Raw genomic sequence first — 16,935 nt, 5'->3', positions numbered from 1 at the left:
CGGGAGGCGGAGCTTGCAGTGAGCTGAGATCACGCCACTGCATTCCTGCCTGGGCAACACAGCAAGACTCTGTCTCAAAAAAAAAAAAAAAAAGCCCCGTTGATGACTAATGTGTTAATTTAGGCGCTCCAGGTGAATATGACTGAAGGTTAATAAGAACAGGGTGAATCTGACAAGGTTGATGGTATTGACGAGATTGTTCCTTCCATTAAAAAAAGATGAAATTCACATAACATAAAACTAACCTTTTTTTTTGAGACGGAGTCTTGCTCTGTCACCCAGTCTGGAGTGCAGTGGCACGATCTTGGCTCACTGCAAGCTCCGCCTCCCGGGTTCACGCCATTCTCCTGCCTCAGCCTCTCCGAGTAGCTAGGACTACGGGCGCCCGCCACCACGCCTGGCAAATTTTTTGTATTTTTAGTAGAGACAGGGTTTCACCGTGGTCTCGATCTCCTGACCTCATGATCTGCCCGCCTCGGCCTCCCAAAGTGCTGGGATTACAAGCGTGAGCCACCACACCCGGCCTAAAACTAACCGTTTTAAAGCAAACACTTCAGTGGTATCTAGTACATTCACAATATTGTACAGTCATCACCACAACCTATTTCCCAAACGTTTTCATCATCCCAAACAGAAATTCTGCAACCATTAAGCAATAGGGACACAAGTTTCTCACCCAAAGGAAAAAAGTGGGTGCTGAGGGGTAAAAGGAATAGACCTGCTTGGACCTCCTGTTTCCCTTCCACATCCACACACCCCATTCGACGAAGGGCCGACCTGCTCTGGCTGCCTTCCTTTCAGGCTTTCAGCTAGGACTAGCCAGTGGGAGGCACCATCAGGATGAAAACTGTCCACCCCCAACCTCCCCGGCTCCCCCTCTGGTAGAGGCTGTTCTAAGCATGGCCACAGTTCTAGCTGGGCAGTCCCCTCCCATGATGAGAGCTCCCTCCTCTTGCCCTTTCAGGTCTATGGGTTGTAATAGCTTCCCGCAGTATGAGCCCTGCTGGGTCCCATCCCTGGTAGGTTGCCACGACCCCACCCACATCTTTAATTAATCCCTTAGTTGAAGGCTCTTGGTACCCCTTTGAATATACAGTCGGCCTCTGTACCCTCGGGTTCTGCAGCCTCAGTTTCAACCTAGCACAAATTGAAAACATAAAAATGAGTAAACAAAAAATAACAATACAATCAAAATACAGCTTTAAAACCAGTATAACAACTTTTTTTTTTTTTTAGACAGGGTCTTGCTCTGTTGCCCAGGCTGGAGTGCAGTGGCATGAACATGGCTCACTGCAGCCTCGACCTCCTGGGCTGAAGCAATCCTTCCACCTCAGCCTCCCAAGTAGCTGGGACCGGTGCACCACCATGCCTGGCCAATTTTTGTATTTTTTGTAGAGATGGGGTTTCACCATGTTGCACAGGCTGGTCTTGAATTCCTAGGCTCAAGTCATCCGCCCATCTCCGCCTCCCAAAGTGCCAAGATTATAGGAGTGAGCTACCGTACCCAGCTGACAACTACTTACACAGCATTACATTGTATTAGGTATTATAGGTAGTTTACGGATGATTTAAAGTATATGGGAAGATGAGTGTTGGTTATATGCAAATGCATCCATCTCTTGGTATCCATGATACCTCCCAGGTACCAAAATCCAAGGAAACTCAAGTCCCTTATATAAAATACGGTAGTATTTGTCTATAACCTCCTACATACATTCTCCCATATACCTTTTTTGTCGCCCAGGCTGGAGTGCAGTGGCACAATCTTGGCTCACTGGAAAGTCCACCTCCCGGATTCAAGTGATTCTCCTGCCTCAGCCTCCCTAGTAGCTGGGACTACAAGCATGCACCACCACATCCAGCTAATTTTTTTATTTTTAGTAGAGATGGGGTTTCACCATGTTGGTCAGGCTGGTCTCAAACTCCTGTCCTCAAATGATCCGCCCGCCTCGGCCTCCCAAAGTGCTGGGATTACAGGCATGAACCATTGTGCCCAGCCATTCTCCCATATACGTTAAATCATCTTTCGATTACAATGTAAATACTATGTAAATAGTTGTTACACTTTATTATTTGAATTTTTTTTCCCCAAATAGTCTCAATTTGCAGTTGGTTGAATCCATGGATGCAGAATCCATGAAGGGCCAACAGCACTACACCATTTTACATCAGGAACCTGAGCATGCAAGGATTTTGGTTTCCATGTGGGTTCTGGAACCAATCCCCGGAAAATATGGAGGGATGGCTGTAACATCCATTTCCTGCTAGGGAACCGATGGATATAAGAATAATCCTTTAATAATAACAACCCTGTAATCCTCTTGGCACTAACCACTTCAGATTTTGTGAGTCAAACCAGCTCCATACTCAGGTCCCAGACTGGGCAAAGGAGATGCTTTCCTGGACAGCCCAGGTTCGAAGGGTGCCAGGGGTGCGCGCCAAGGCCCCACTGCCCTCTGGTGGTTGGATCCAGGAAATGCACCTCAGGGCTCCAACCTCTGCTGAACCGAGCCCATTAGGGATTGAGCAATCCTTACCCCAAATGCTTGAAAGCAGAAGTGTTTCAGATTTTGGAATATTTGCACATACATAATGAGATATCTTGGGGATAGAATCCAAGTCTAAACACGAAATTCATTTATGTTTCATATACAGTTTCTATCCATAGCCTGAAATTAATGTTATATATTTTATTTTTTTTGAGACAGAGTCTTGCTCTGTTGCCCAGGCTGGAGTGCAGTGGTTAGATCTCAGCTCACTGCAACCTCCGCCTCCTGGGTTCAAGTGACTCTCCTGCCTCAGCCTCCCGAGTAGCTGGGATTACATGCATACATCACCATGCCCAGCTAATTTTTGTATTTTTAGTAGAGATGGGGTTTTGCCATATTGGCTAGGCTGGTCTCGAACTCCTGACCTCAGGTGATCCACCCAGCTTGGCCTCCCAAAGTGCTGGGATTACAGGCGTAAGCCACCGCGCCCTGCCCAATTTTATATATTTTAAATATTGCACATGAAGCAAAGTCTTGACTGCAACCTGTCTCATGAGGTCAGGTGTGCATTCTCCATTCTGGCGTTGTGTTGGGTTTTCTGATTAGGGATGCTCAGTCTGTACACACCTGAGCTTATCTCATGCAGGGGTCACTGTCCCCACTTTACAGGTGAGAACTTGAGGGCTTCAGTGACTTCCCACTGCCCTTTTGGTTTTCCCACGGTTAAGAGCAAAATCTTAGGCCGGGCGCGGTGGCTCATGCTTATAATCCCAGCACTTTGGGAGGCCGAGGCAGGCGGATCACGAGGTCAGGAGATCGAGACCACGGTGAAACCCTGTCTCTACTAAAAATACAAAAAAATTAGCTGGGCGTGGTGGCGGGCGCCTGTAGTCCCAGCTACTCAGAGAGGCTGAGGCAGGAGAATGGCGTGAACCCGGGAGGCGGAGCTTGCAGTGAGCCGAGATTGCGCCACTGCACTCCAGCCTGGGTGACAGAGCGAGACTCCATCACAACAGAAAAAAAAAAAAAAAAAAAGAGCAAAATCTTAACCGTGGAGCACGCGGCCCCATCCTTGCCTCCCCTGTCACTCTGACCCAGCCAGCTGGCCTTTTCTCAGCTCCCAGTACAACGTTTGGGAACTTTCTGGGTCCTTTTCCACCCGGAAGCCCCCAGCTCCTTCAGTCCCCTCCTGGGATCTCACTCACTCAGGACTCAGGAGGGTTCTCCTCGCCGTCCCCTCCCTCCCCTCTGCCTCTTATTCACCTCTTGCACAAACACTGGGCACTGGTTAGTGCCGCTCTCCCCCGCGGGGCAGGGCACGTCCTGCTTAGCTCGTTGTGGTATCTCAGTGCCTGGCATGTGGGAACAACCATCCCAGCAGCTGACAGCCATGAAGTGTTTCTGTGCCAGCCTTTGAACGAAGTACTTCAGGCCCTCAGGCCACCCTCCCTCCTAAAGACCCTCGTCCCCAGGAAGCAACCCTTGACTCTATTAAAAACTCACGTTGATTTATTAGAGTATGAAAAAGATTCAGTTTCTTCTGTACAGGCAGCAGAGTGGCAGCAGCTGCGGTGGCTTGGTACGTGGTTGTCGACGTCACCCTTGCATGGTGACTCCTGCCCAAACAGCACTTGCATGGAGAGGAGGATGGACAGATGGGCCGAGGACCCATGGCCCAGTCCCCTGCAAAGAGGGACACTCTATTGCACAATCCTGAGGGAGTGCCCCAGGGACAAGGGGAAGGAGTGTGTGTGAGCAAAGGTCTCTGGGGGCCCAGGACTCTGCCCAACCCACCAGCCCCGGGGGACAGGAGATCCTCAGGGGAGGCCTTCTCCCCTCCCACCACCTCCACAATGGGCTCCACAGCAGGTAGGGTGTGGTACACACAAGGGAAAGGTTCCAGGGGACAAACCCAGGGTGGGGGAAGTAAGAGCAGGCCAGCAGGACTGGAGGTCAGGCCCAAGAGCTAGGCAGGTGCCAAGAGGCCAGCATCTGTGAGGCTGGAGAGACTCTTGATTAGGAGTGGGAGTTACTTCTGATGTCACAGTCTTCCAGCAACAGTTAAGAACCCAGCAGGCAGAGAAACGTGGGGGAGGGGGTTGGACAGACAGGCACAAATGAGGAAGGGTAATTCCTGGAGTGTGAGGAGGGAGTTAGAGGCAGAGCACTGTTCAGCCAGGGGTTTTCAAAATGTTTTAAAAACAGGAGTGCCCTCTGTGCAAACAATTATATATAGAAGTGTGAACAAACGAAACTTTAAAAGGCAGCACATTCTGGAGCCACAGCCAGTCCTTCCCCTAGCAGCATCCCCTGAGGGGTCCACTGGTCCCTGTGGGAGCATAGTTCGAAAAGCTCTGAGTCACGTCACTGTCATCGTAGAAACCACCCCTGCTCCAGGCAGAGACGCTCAGAGATGCCCTCAGCCCGCAGCTCTGAGTAAGGACAGGTTGGGTGGTAGCCAGGGTGACAGAGCTGGCAGGAGGACTATGAGACCTTGGTGGGTCAGCAGTCCCTCCCTCAGCCATGTGCCTGGTACCCCTGGTGTATCCCCTGATAAAGCAGGGCCTGCTCGAGGGAGGCCTCAGCTCCCTCCCTTCCTGGGTGGGACCACAGCTGAGCCAGAGACTCTTTGGTTAGAAACTAAGATTGGTCTGAATGAGGAGGAGGAGGCTGAGGCAGAGGGAGGAGCCTCCGAGGCCCTAGTCCAGGTCTGGGAGAAGCCCGGATCTAGGGAGGGGCAGGGGCAGCCTCACCAGCCCCAGCAGTTCTGCCAAATGGATTGGGGAGGCAGCTCTGGTGGGGAGGATGCTTCCCAGGAGGCGGCGGGGGAGGAGCTGTGCTGGGGTGGGGGCTGTGGGCCCAGCTGCCATGCGGTAGGGGGAGGGGCAGGGCCAATCCGGGTCAGGAAGGGCAAGGGGAGCCCCCAGCAGCCCCTGCTCTGGTGGGAGAGTCTGTGAGGGGACGGGCGCTGCCTGCTGGCCCTGGTGCTACTGCCCCTTGGGGATGAACGGTTCTCCCTCCCCAGGCTCAGGGTGGGGGCCTGGGTCGCTGAGGCAGCGCTGTATCCTCTGGGAGCTGGGGCTGTCACTGGGCGCGGGGGTGAAGACATCGTCGGTTCCTGGGGACGAAGTCTCCTTGCTCCTCATCATGATGCCCCCATCGTCGTCCTCGTCCTCCTCGGCCACCTTTGCAGGATCCCGGCTCAACCCCAAGACTTTGCCCTTCAGCTCCTCGTTCACCAGGTCCACAGACTCGGGTGACTGCGGGGAAGCCGGGTCGATGGTGATCACAGGCAGGTCCTCCTTCGGCTCATAGGCCAGTGGGTCTGGGGACCAAGAGCAAGGCACAAGCTGGGTTCCGCTCTGGGGCCCGGCCCAGCACGTGCCACTCGGCTGCATCAGCGCCTCCTGCAGGCCTTCTCAAGAGCACAGCCGTCCCCGTCCCGACAGGCCTCAGAAGCGGGCCTCTGCGACCCTCCACCCCACAGCTTCTCTTCCTCAGACTGTGGCCCTCTCCTCTGACAGGGGCTCCCAGAGGTGTCCCTCCACAGGCCAAGACCTGGGGCTCCTCCCTGAGTCACAGTCTGCCCTGGGGCCCTGCCCTCACGTTCCCCACACGTGCTGGGGGTCTTGATGGGGCAGATACCCTGCCTTCCCGCCAGGCACCGTGGCTCTCCCAGCTCCCCACACAGTCCTCACCCGGAACGTCTCTCTCCCTAGGGATGGCCCCTGACGTAGAAGCAGCTCATGGCTTGGGAGGGGCCCCTGAGGTCAGCGAGGGCCAGGCCTGTCCTCCCAGTGGCTGAGGCCTGTTCCTGTGGAGCCCTATCCTCAGGAGATGGTGGCAGGAGATGGCGGCTCAGAGCGCCCCGTCCTGAGGCCCCTCGCCAGGCCCTTACCTGAGCCGATGCGGGCCCGAGACATGGTGGGCGAGTCCAGCTTGTGGGCTGGCACCGTCAGGTAGTTGTTGATCTGACAGAGAGGACAGACAGGGTGAGCACAGGCAGCTGGGCAGACGGAGCCCCTCAGGACAGAACCCAGCCAGTGCACACCCCACCTTCCGTATATGCGGAGTGCTCGCTCCCCCTCCCTCGTGCCTGTGTGGGCGCCCGTACTGGCCCTTCAGGAGCTCCTGAGGGCTCATCCCAGGCTCCTGTCACAGCCTCCCTGAACACACCCACACTGCCCAGCCTTAAAGCCACCCATTCCTCTGTCCCCTGCCACTGCCCTAACCCAGGACACGTCCCACACCCCCACGCCAATCCCTGGCTTAGAACTCTTCATGGCTCTCCATGCCCTTACACTGCCAACAAGCCCCTCAAAAGCCAAACCCTGTTCCTAGAATGGTTACATTTCCTCAGAGGCTGTGGTGGAGCTTGGGCGAGTGGGGTGGGATACAGATTCCCAGAAAAAGGCAGAGGCTACCTTCTGCTCCAGCTGCCGGGCCTTCTGCCTCCGGAGAAGCATCTGGTTCCAGGCTTCCTCGTAGGGGTCTGCCACCAGCGTGTGTCTGTTGTAGGACCGCAGCTGTGGGAGGGACAGCGTCAGGGCAGTGCAGGCCCCGGAAGTCTCTGCTCATGGAGGGGTGGGGGCAGTGCCGGAGGGCGGGCCAGTCCCGGGGTGGGTGCCGAGGGGCATGGGCAGGGCAGGGCTGCGGTGGAGAGGGGCTGAAGGCTCCTGTACCCTGGGGGTCGGGCTGGGGAGCAGGCCCTCACCCGCTGCCTGGTCTTCTGCAAGTTGTTCCTCAGGATTTTGCGGATCTCCTCCTCCTTGTCCTTGGACAGTGCTGGCAGGATGCGCTCGGAAGGCAGGGACTTGGGGTGGATGTTCCTGGGGCAATAGGGCATAGGTTAGGTCCCCAAGCTTCTTGGGATCCTGGTGCCTCCCAGGTTTGGCCAGAAGGAAGTCACCCTAGGGATGACCCAGGTGGGCACCAAAGCCTCAGGTCCTTGGTGCGAGCCCACAGCTCTCTTGTCTGCCCCAACAGGACAACAGAGGGCCCCGCCCCCAGGTGGCCACCTCCAACTGGGCTTGAGGGGCCGGTGTGTGGGAGCAGAAGCTGCCTGGTTGCCCTGGCACTCACTGCATGGAGACGGTGGAGACGGCAGAGGGGATCTTGCCCATGCCCCCGCTCTCCACCAGCTCGATGGCCTGCTTCATCTCCATCTTGTGGTAGAAGGCGATGAGCTGGGGCTCCTTGGAGCGCTCGCCGGCTATCAGACACTTCTTCACATATTTCTTATTAAACCGGTTGAGCCTGGTGGGAGGAGGAGGGAGACGGATGGAGCCAGCTTCCAGGAGTGGGGAGATGCCCAGGCCCAGGAGACCCTTGCCTGCCCCTCCCTGCCTGCCCACCAGGCCTGCCACCTACTTGTCCTTCCAGTGGTGGTGACCATAGTGGCCACAGATGTCCTCGATGCCTGTCAGAAGGTGGTCCAGGAACTGAAAGGGGCCCAGGGCCAGGTCAAGCCTCGCTGTGGGGCGCCTTCCCTACCAAGACCTCTGACTAGCCCCACTCCCTCCTGTAGCTGCAGCCCTGCTGGGTCCAGCCCTGTGGTTCCATGAGCAGCCAGGAGGTGGCGCCCACACTCCACTCATCGAACCCAGTGGCCCTGACTCTGGGTATCTCCAAGCCTTGCTTGTGTCCAGCTGAGCCCCCTTCTCTAATCCCACCTGGGACCCATGCCTGGGATAGGTTTCAAATGGAGGCAGAGATGGCATGATGCCCCCTCCTCAGGCTCCCAGCTGCTCACACCACACCTTCCTATGGCTAGACCCTGGTGGCCTCCTGGGGCAGAGGGAGCCCCTGGGCACCGGCACAGGGAGAAGGGGCTGATGGGGGGCAGAGACTTGAGGCCCAGCTGCTCCCTATCTCCCTGTTCCTCCTTCTGCAACCGAGGGCCCAGCCCGCACTCCAGTACCTGTGTGTGGATCTCTTCGTTGATGGAGCGCTTCGTCTCTTGCTTTTTCTTCACAGCCAACAGGTCTACCAGGGGCCGAATGGTCATGCCCTGGGGGGCAGGCAGGTGTCATGCACTCCAGTTCTGCTACCCAGGCAGGAAGGCCGCAGAGCCTCCCTCCCTCACCCCAGGCCCCCAAGGCTAGGATGCCTTCTCTGCTCTGATCTCTCCCAGGACCCAAGGGTGTGAGAACTCTCCCACCTCCCAGCGCTCATCTAAAGACAGGTCCTTAAGGCCTGCTTCTTCCTGGAGACACGGTCAGAGGTTTGACCGCCAAATGCCCCCCACACTGGTCATCTGGCCTGGGCCAGGCAGCAGACAGCCTGGGTTTGGATGTGGACTGCACCACAGACTTGCTCTGCAACCCCACGGAAGTCAGGCCCCACACACAGGGAAAACTACCTCTGCACTGCCTCCCCACCAGGACTGCAAGGAGGACCGAGTAGCAACAGCAGCGGCGGATGGAACTGCACACCTGCTGTGTGACCAACACATGTGCTTGGAAGTGTTCTAGCATCAGCTCTCCAATACCCACAACACAAAGAGGAAGGTCCTTCCATTGTCGCTATTTAACAGACGCAGAACCTGAGGCTCAGAGAAGTTAAGCAGCTTGCTAAGATCCCACAGAAGCAGTAAAGCCATGCTTCAAACCCAGGCAGGCTGGCTCTGGAGGGAGGCCCCCTCCCCAATGCTGCCTTCAGTGAAAATGGGCTTGGAAAATCATTAGCACATACAACTGCAAAATCAAGGTAAAAAAAAAAAAAAATTTTGAAGATGGAAGCAGGGCAAGAGGACAAAAGTGGCAGCCTCCTCCTCTTTTTCTTTTTTTTTTTTTTGAGATGGAGTCTTGCTCTGTCACCTAGGCTGGAGTGCAGTGGCGTGATTTCAGCTCACTGCAACCTCCACCTACCGGGTTCAAGTGATTCTCCTGCCTCAGCCTCCCGAATAGCTGGGATTACAGGCACCCGCCACCACGCTCAGCTAATTTTTGTATTTTTAGTAGAGACAGGGTTTCACCATGTTGGCCAGGCTGGTCTCGAACTCCTGACCTCAGGCGATCCGCCTGCCTCGGCCTCCCAAAGTGCTGAGATTACAAGCGTGAGCCACCACGCCCAGCCTCTCTCCTTTTTCTTAACTCGAGACAGAGTCTCACTCTGTCACACAGGCTGTAGGAGTGCAGTGGCTCAATCACAGCTCACAGCTGCCTCAATCTCCTGGGCTCAAGCTATCCTCCCACCTCAGCTTCCCAAGTAGCTGGGACTACAGGTGTGTACTACCATACCTACTAATTTTTTTTAAATTTTTTGTAGAGACAAGGTCTTGCCATGTTGCCTAGGCTGCTCTTGAACTCCTGGGCTCAAGGGATCCTCCTGCCTCAGCCTCCCAAAGTCCTGGGATCATAGGCATGAGCCACTGCACCAGGGTCCCCTCTCCCTTTAAAGGACAGAAAATAAGCCCAGCCCCAGGTTTCCCCTATTTTTTTTTCTCAAGGGAATGCAAAGATGTACTCCATCTAGGGCTTTTTGAGTATCAGTGCCCAGAAAAGACAGAAGGGATGGTAAAGAAATGGAGGCTCAGACAGAGTGTTTTTCATTTGCCCAAGGTCAGGCAAAGTCAGGTAAGGCAGAGCAATTTGCACCATCACAGGCTGGGCTTCCTTGGGGACCTTAGGCAGGAGAGTGGCTCTCAGCTAAGCGTGAGCCGTTTAAATGCACAGAAATCACTGAGCAGCAGGCTGGAAGGATTCTTGGGAATCATCTCGCCTGGTTCCCTCACTTTACAGATGGGAACTGAGACCCAGAGAAGGGTGGGGGTCTTTCTTAGGGTCAAACGGACACCAACACAGAGCTAGGGCTGACTCCAGGCCTCCTGCTGCCTGGCTCATGGCCCTTTCCAGTTCCCCAGGCTGTGATATTATTCCCATTTTACAGATGCAGAAACTGAGACCCTAAGATACGAAATCTCTTGCCTAAAGCCCTACAATGAGTTAGTAGCAAAGAGAGATCTTGGGCCTGTTGACTGTACCCACTTCTCTTTTTTTTTTTTTTTTTTTTTTTTTTTTTTTGAGATGGAATTTCACTCTTGTTGCCCAGGTTGGAGTGCAATGGCGCGATCTCAGCTCACTGCAACCTCCACCTCCCGGGTTCAAGTGATTCTCCTGCCTCAGCCTCCCAAGTAGCTGGGATTACAGGCATGCATCACCATGCCCACTAATTTTGTATTTTTAGTAGAAACAGGGTTTCACCATGTTGGTCAGGCTGGTCTCAAACTCCTGACCTCAGGTGATCCACCCCCTCAGCCTCCCAAAGTGCTGGGATTACAGGCATGAGTCACCGTGCCCGGCCAGTACCCACTTCTCTTAATGCTCTATGAGTTCCAAATTAAGTTGGGCAGCATTCTGGTTCCTTTACATTCTGATCAGTCACTCTGCAATGACTCATCACAATTCTCACTTCGCGATTGAAGGAACTGAGGCCCAGAAAGGGGGAGTGGCTTGCCCAAGGTCACACAGCAAGTTAGTGGTGGAGCTGGGACTAGAATCGCATTTCAAATCACACGCTTTCCTCTCTTTCCACGGGAACAGCGTGAGGGTCCCCAAGGCAAGGGCCTGCCCTGCCCTGGCCCAGCACCTGCACAAAGACGGTGAAGAAGATGACGGTGATGATGGCAGTGAGGAAGAGGTCACACATGGGGAAGTGCTTCTTGTCCAGGAGGTAGCCCAGAGAGAAGGCGATGGCCCCTCGCAGGCCCCCATAGGCGATGATGAACTGGTCCTTGGGGGTCAGCTTCACGATACGGAACTTGTTGATGAACCAGGTCAGGCCCAGCACCCCTGCAGGGGAGGGCAGGGGGTGATGAGGGTCAGGTCGGGCTGTCCCCAGTCCCTCCTGGCTTCTGCATCAGTGATTTCTCTGTGCATCTAGGAAGTCTCCATTACTAAACCCACCCCGCTCACTCAATTCCTGGATCCCTCAGCCCAGAGTGCCCTGAACCCCTCAATCCAAGAGCTGGGTGGATCCTTAAGGGACTTCCCCAACCTGGATGTGCTTTAGAGACACCATGGAGGCCTCCAGTGGCTGGAGGGCTGGGGGCAGGAAGAGGGAGAAAAGATCAAACAAGATGGGTCACAGGTCAATACTTGTTAAATGTGATGGGTACGTGGGGGGTCATGATCCTATTCTCTCTACTTTTCTAAGTACTTGAAATTTTCCATAATAAAGCATAAAAAATGCAGAGGGCTGGGCCCAACCTCCACCCACAGAACTAGAATCCCTGGAGGATGAGGCTCAGGAACAAAGGGGATTTCAAAAGTGCACCAAATAAATGTGAGGTCCTGTCAGGCTTGGGGGCACGGGCCTAACCCTCAGAGAGGAAGCGAGAGATCCAGGGAGGAGGCGACTGAGGCGCTGGGGTGAGGCATGTGGGGCACATGTGACTGGAACCCATGCACCTGGGGCCTGGTCCCCACGTGTGCCCCGGCCTGCTGCATAGGTTTGGAGGACTGCACGTGGCTCTGCACGCGATTCGGCACGTGCTCACATCACCTGTCTTGAGACGGTGCAGAGAGCACTCAGCTCAGAGTCACAGACCTGGGTTCTGTGGGCCTCAGGCCCCTCATCAGGACAGCCACAGGCTCAGAGTCTCAGGGCCCCATCACTTTGACACAGCCTGACTCTGTCTCCAGAGACCACAGCCTTGCTGTGACACAGGCTTCTTCCTGCTGAAGGGCCCATCATGGAAAAGGGAAGTCCCTCCTGTCCAGCTGTGCTGGGAGCAGGCAGGAAGCCTGCACCCACAAACTTCATCACACACACACCCCCAGCCCCTCCACACACCCACACCCACACACACACACACCCAGCCCCTCCACACACACACACCCACACATACACCCAGCCCCTCCACACACACACCCACATACACACACACACACACCCAGCCCCTCCACACACACACCCACACCCCCAGCCCCTCCACACACACACCCACATACACACACACATACACCCAGCCCCTCCACACACGCACACACACCCCCAGCCCCTCCACACACACACCCACACCCACACCCCCAGCCCCTCCACACACAAACACCCACACACACACCCAGCCCCTCCACACCTACACACACCCAGCCCCTCCACACACACACACACACCCAGCCCCTCCACACACACACACAGCCCCTCCACACACACACACACACCCAGCCCCTCCACACACCCACACCCCCACACACACACACCCAGCCCCTCCACACACACACACCCACACACACACACACACCCAGCCCCTCCACACACACACCCACATACACACACACATACACCCAGCCCCTCCACACACGCACACACACCCCCAGCCCCTCCACACACAAACACCCACACACACACCCAGCCCCTCCACACCTACACACACCCAGCCCCTCCACACACACCCAGCCCCCTCCACACACACACACCCAGCCCCTCCACACACACACACCCAGCCCCTCCACACCTACACACACCCAGCCCCTCCACACACACACACACACACACACCCAGCCCCTCCACACACACACACACACACACACCCAGGCCCTCCACACACACCCCCCCACACACACACACCCAGCCCCTCCCCCCCCACACACCCAGCCCCCCCCACACACACCCAGCCCCTCCACACACACACATCCAGCCCCATCCACACACACACACCCAGCCCCTCCACACACACACCCAGCCCCTCCACACACACACACCCCCACACACCCAGCCCCTCCACACCCCCACACACACCCAGCCCCTCCACACAACACATCCAGCCCCATCCACACACACACACCCAGCCCCTCCACACACACAGCCCCTCCACACACACACCCAGCCCCTCCACACACACACCCACACACACCCAGCCCCTCCACACACACACACACCCAGCCCCACACACACCCAGCCCCCCCACACACACCCAGCCGCTCCACACACACACCCAGCCCCATCCACATGCACACACACATAGCCCCTCCACACGCACACACACAGCCCCTCCACACACACACACAGCCCCTCCACACACACACACACACACACATCCAGCCCCTCCACACACACACACCCAGCCCCTCCATACACACACACCCAGCCCCTCCATACACACACACCCAGCCCCTCCACACACACACACACACACACCCAGCCCCACACACACCCAGCCCCCCCCCACACACCCAGCTCCTCCACACACACACATCCAGCCCCATCCACACACACACCCAGCCCCTCCACACACACACACAGCCCCTCCACACACACACACACACACCCGGCCCCTCCACACACACACCCCCCCACACACCCAGCCCCTCCACACCCCCACACACACCCAGCCCCCCACACCCCCACACACACCCAGCCCCTCCACACACACACATCCAGCCCCATCCACACACACACACCCAGCCCCTCCACACACACACACAGCCCCTCCACACACACACACCCAGCCCCTCCACACACACACACAGCCCCTCCACACACACACACACACACCCCCAGCCCCTCCACACACACACACCCAGCCCCTCCACACACACACACCCAGCCCCTCCACACACACACACACACCCAGCCCCACACACACCCAGCCCCCCACACACACCCAGCCCCTCCACACACACACATCCAGCCCCATCCACACACACACCCAGCCCCATCCACATGCACACACACATAGCCCCTCCACACACACACCCAGCCCCTCCACACACACACACACACCCAGCCCCTCCACACACACCCAGCCCCTCCACACATACACACACAAAGCCCCTTCACACAACACTACACACACACCCAGCGCCTCCACACATACCCAGCCCCTCCACACACACACACCCAGCCCCTCCACACACACACCCAGCCCCTCCACACACACACACACACCCAGCCCCTCCACACACACCCCCCCAAGCCCTCCACACACTACACACACACCATACACACACATCCAGCCCCCCAATGCACTACACACACCACACATGCAATATGCATACACACACACACACCACAGCCCAGCCCCTCCACATAATACTTTTACACTGCACCGCACACACACACCACATAGCCTGGCCCTTCCACATAGTGCACTGCACACACCACACACACAGCACCACAGCCCACCACCCCTCACCACGCCCCCCACCCCGCCCCAGCCCTGGCCCTCACCCAGCACGCGGGCGATGAGGCAGAAGAGCAGGGTGCTGATGACGAAGGTCCAGTTCCAGTGGTGGGAGCCGGCCACCGTGGAGACGCCGAGGAAGATGAAGATGAGGGTCTCGCTGACGCTGCTCCACATCTTCAGGAAGTATTTGATGGTGGTGTGGGACTTGTGGGAGATGTTGGCCTCCACATAGGGGCGCATCACCACTCCCGAGGCTATGAGCCTGGAGCAGGAAAGAGCGGGGTCAGGGCTCCGTGTTGAGCTGCACCTGCCCGAGCCCCTCCACTGCCAGGGGCAATGGGGCCACGATCAAGCTGCCCGTGTTCCAAGCTCCTCTATGGGCCAGGGGCCCGCTGCGTGCTTTACACCGTTGCCACTCATGCTCACATCAACCCTACAGACACGGTGTATTCCTCTTTTTTTTTTTTTTTTGAGATGAGTCTCACTCTGTCGCCCAGGCTGGAGTGCAGTAGCGCGATGTCGGCTCACTGCAACCTCCGCCTCCCGGGTTTAAGCAATTCTCTGCCTCAGCCTCCCGAGTGGCTGGGATTACACGTGCCCACCACCATGCCTGGCTAATTTTTTTGTATTTTTAGTAGAGACGGGGTTTCACCATCTTGGCCAGGCTGGTCTTGAACTCCTGACCTTGTGATCCACCTGCCTCGGCCTCTCAAAGTGCGGGGATTACAGGCGTGAGCCACCGTGCCCGGCCCTATTCCTCCATTTTTAAAATGAGTGATCTTGGCTGGGCACAGTGGCTCACGCCTGTAATCCCAGTACTTTGGGAGACCGACAAAGGTGGATCACTTGAGGCCAGGAGTTCGAGACCAGCTTGGCCAATGTGGTGAAACCCAGTATCTTTTAAAAATACAAAAATTAGCCAGGTGCGGTGGTGGGCACCTGTAATCCCACCTAATTGAGAGGCTGAGGTGGGAGAATCTCAAACCCAGACGGGGGAGGCTGCAGTGAGCTGAGATCGTGCCACTGCATTCCAGCCTGGGTGACAAGAGTGGGACCCCGTCTCAAATAAAAAAAAATGAGAGATCTTATGCTAAGAGAAATAGTCACCTGTCCCGTCATGCTGCCTGCGGGCAGCAAAGCCAAGACACACAAACCACACTGTGCCCAACTCCAAAGCCTGCACCTTTGCCCCAATGCCACACTGCCTCTTGACCCAACAGGAGTCAATGGCACAGACCCATGGTCTTCTGGGTTCATTCCCCTCAAGGGTGGCATCTGCCATTACACAGGGGTCTCCACAGGGAGCTGTGTTCCAAGCAGCTGCTTGGAGCTCGGAGTCCTCCCAGCCCAGCGCTCACACCCAGGCTCTGCTCCTGGGAGCCAGGGGCCCTGAACCCCAGTTCTGCCTTGCCTCAGCACTGGAACACCTTCACCCCTCACTGCCTCTCCACATCCCATTCTCCCCATTTCCAGACCCGGCGGAGACCTCAGGACCGCCAGGACTCAGGCCTGGTGAGCCTCCTACTGGGGCTGCTGAGGGGACTCCCTTCGAGACAATGAAGTGGCTTTCTTCAACCTGAAGCTTAGTGGCTTCGAAGGCTCTGCTCTCCTATACCCTGGGCTTGCCCTCATGCAGGTCACTCTTGCATCATCTGCTCATAGCCTGAAATGCCCTCTCCAGATTCCTGGACCCCAGGGGGCGCTGCAGAAGGGCTCCTCTTCTAGGAAGCCACTGATGCCCTTGGCCATTTAAATGGCTACCAAGCAGGTCTGGAGCCTGGAGCTCAGGTCTCATCCCTGGAGCTCAAGGCTGGGCCCTGGGAGCTCCGTGACCCTACGAGCTTGGGGAATCCAAGCTGGCAGCCCCCACCCCCACCCTGCCAAGCCCACTGCCTGCTGCACGCAGACTCACGCCATGATGCCTGACAGGTGGAACAGCTCGGCTGACAAGTAGGCCATGTAGCTGTAGAGGAAGACGAAGAGCGGCTCGATGACGCGGATGTGGGAGGTAAATCGGGAGGTGAAGGCTGCGATGACCCCGTAGACCACGCCCACAAACACCCCGCCCAGGGCCACCACGAAGAAGCTCAGGAAGCCGAGGAAGATGTCCACGATGCCCACGTGTTCGTAGTTGGCAAACTCCTCAAACAGGTGATACAGGACCTGGGGAGGATGTGCAGGCTGGTGGGTGGGAGGAGAGGGCCCTGGCCCCACGGCTCCCTGGGTCCACCCAGGGCGATCCAGTCCCCTCCGTTAACCACGGCCACAAGAAGAGGCCACACGGTAGCAGAGAAACCCTAGTGCCAAGCAGGTGCT

At 56.6% G+C, this 16,935-nt stretch overlaps 1 protein-coding gene across 3 annotated transcripts in view; it reads right to left on the bottom strand.

The window, feature by feature from the left end:
• Positions 1-3,980: 3,980 nt before the first annotated feature.
• SLC9A1 (solute carrier family 9 member A1) overlaps positions 3,981-16,935 on the bottom strand; it is a 60,069-nt gene continuing 47,114 nt past the window's right edge. For 2 of the 3 annotated variants that reach the window (XM_055260919.2, XM_063631420.1), the window contains exons 3-12: positions 16,532-16,782; positions 14,664-14,881; positions 11,079-11,281; positions 8,410-8,499; positions 7,860-7,930; positions 7,572-7,745; positions 7,204-7,318; positions 6,914-7,015; positions 6,388-6,460; positions 3,981-5,814 (exon numbers count right to left, since the gene is read on the bottom strand). In XM_055260919.2, the coding sequence (XP_055116894.1) occupies positions 5,477-5,814; positions 6,388-6,460; positions 6,914-7,015; positions 7,204-7,318; positions 7,572-7,745; positions 7,860-7,930; positions 8,410-8,499; positions 11,079-11,281; positions 14,664-14,881; positions 16,532-16,782 (1,635 nt within the window). In that variant the 3' untranslated portion in view covers positions 3,981-5,476. The remainder of the gene's footprint in view (positions 5,815-6,387; positions 6,461-6,913; positions 7,016-7,203; positions 7,319-7,571; positions 7,746-7,859; positions 7,931-8,409; positions 8,500-11,078; positions 11,282-14,663; positions 14,882-16,531; positions 16,783-16,935) is intronic. The other variant, XR_008653778.2, reaches the window with a different exon arrangement.

Source organism: Symphalangus syndactylus, chromosome 22, assembly GCF_028878055.3.
Source record: "Symphalangus syndactylus isolate Jambi chromosome 22, NHGRI_mSymSyn1-v2.1_pri, whole genome shotgun sequence".
Classification (NCBI taxonomy): Eukaryota; Metazoa; Chordata; class Mammalia; order Primates; family Hylobatidae; genus Symphalangus; species Symphalangus syndactylus.
Note: the sequence above shows the minus strand (reverse complement) of the source record. Positions and strands in the feature narration are given on the sequence as shown.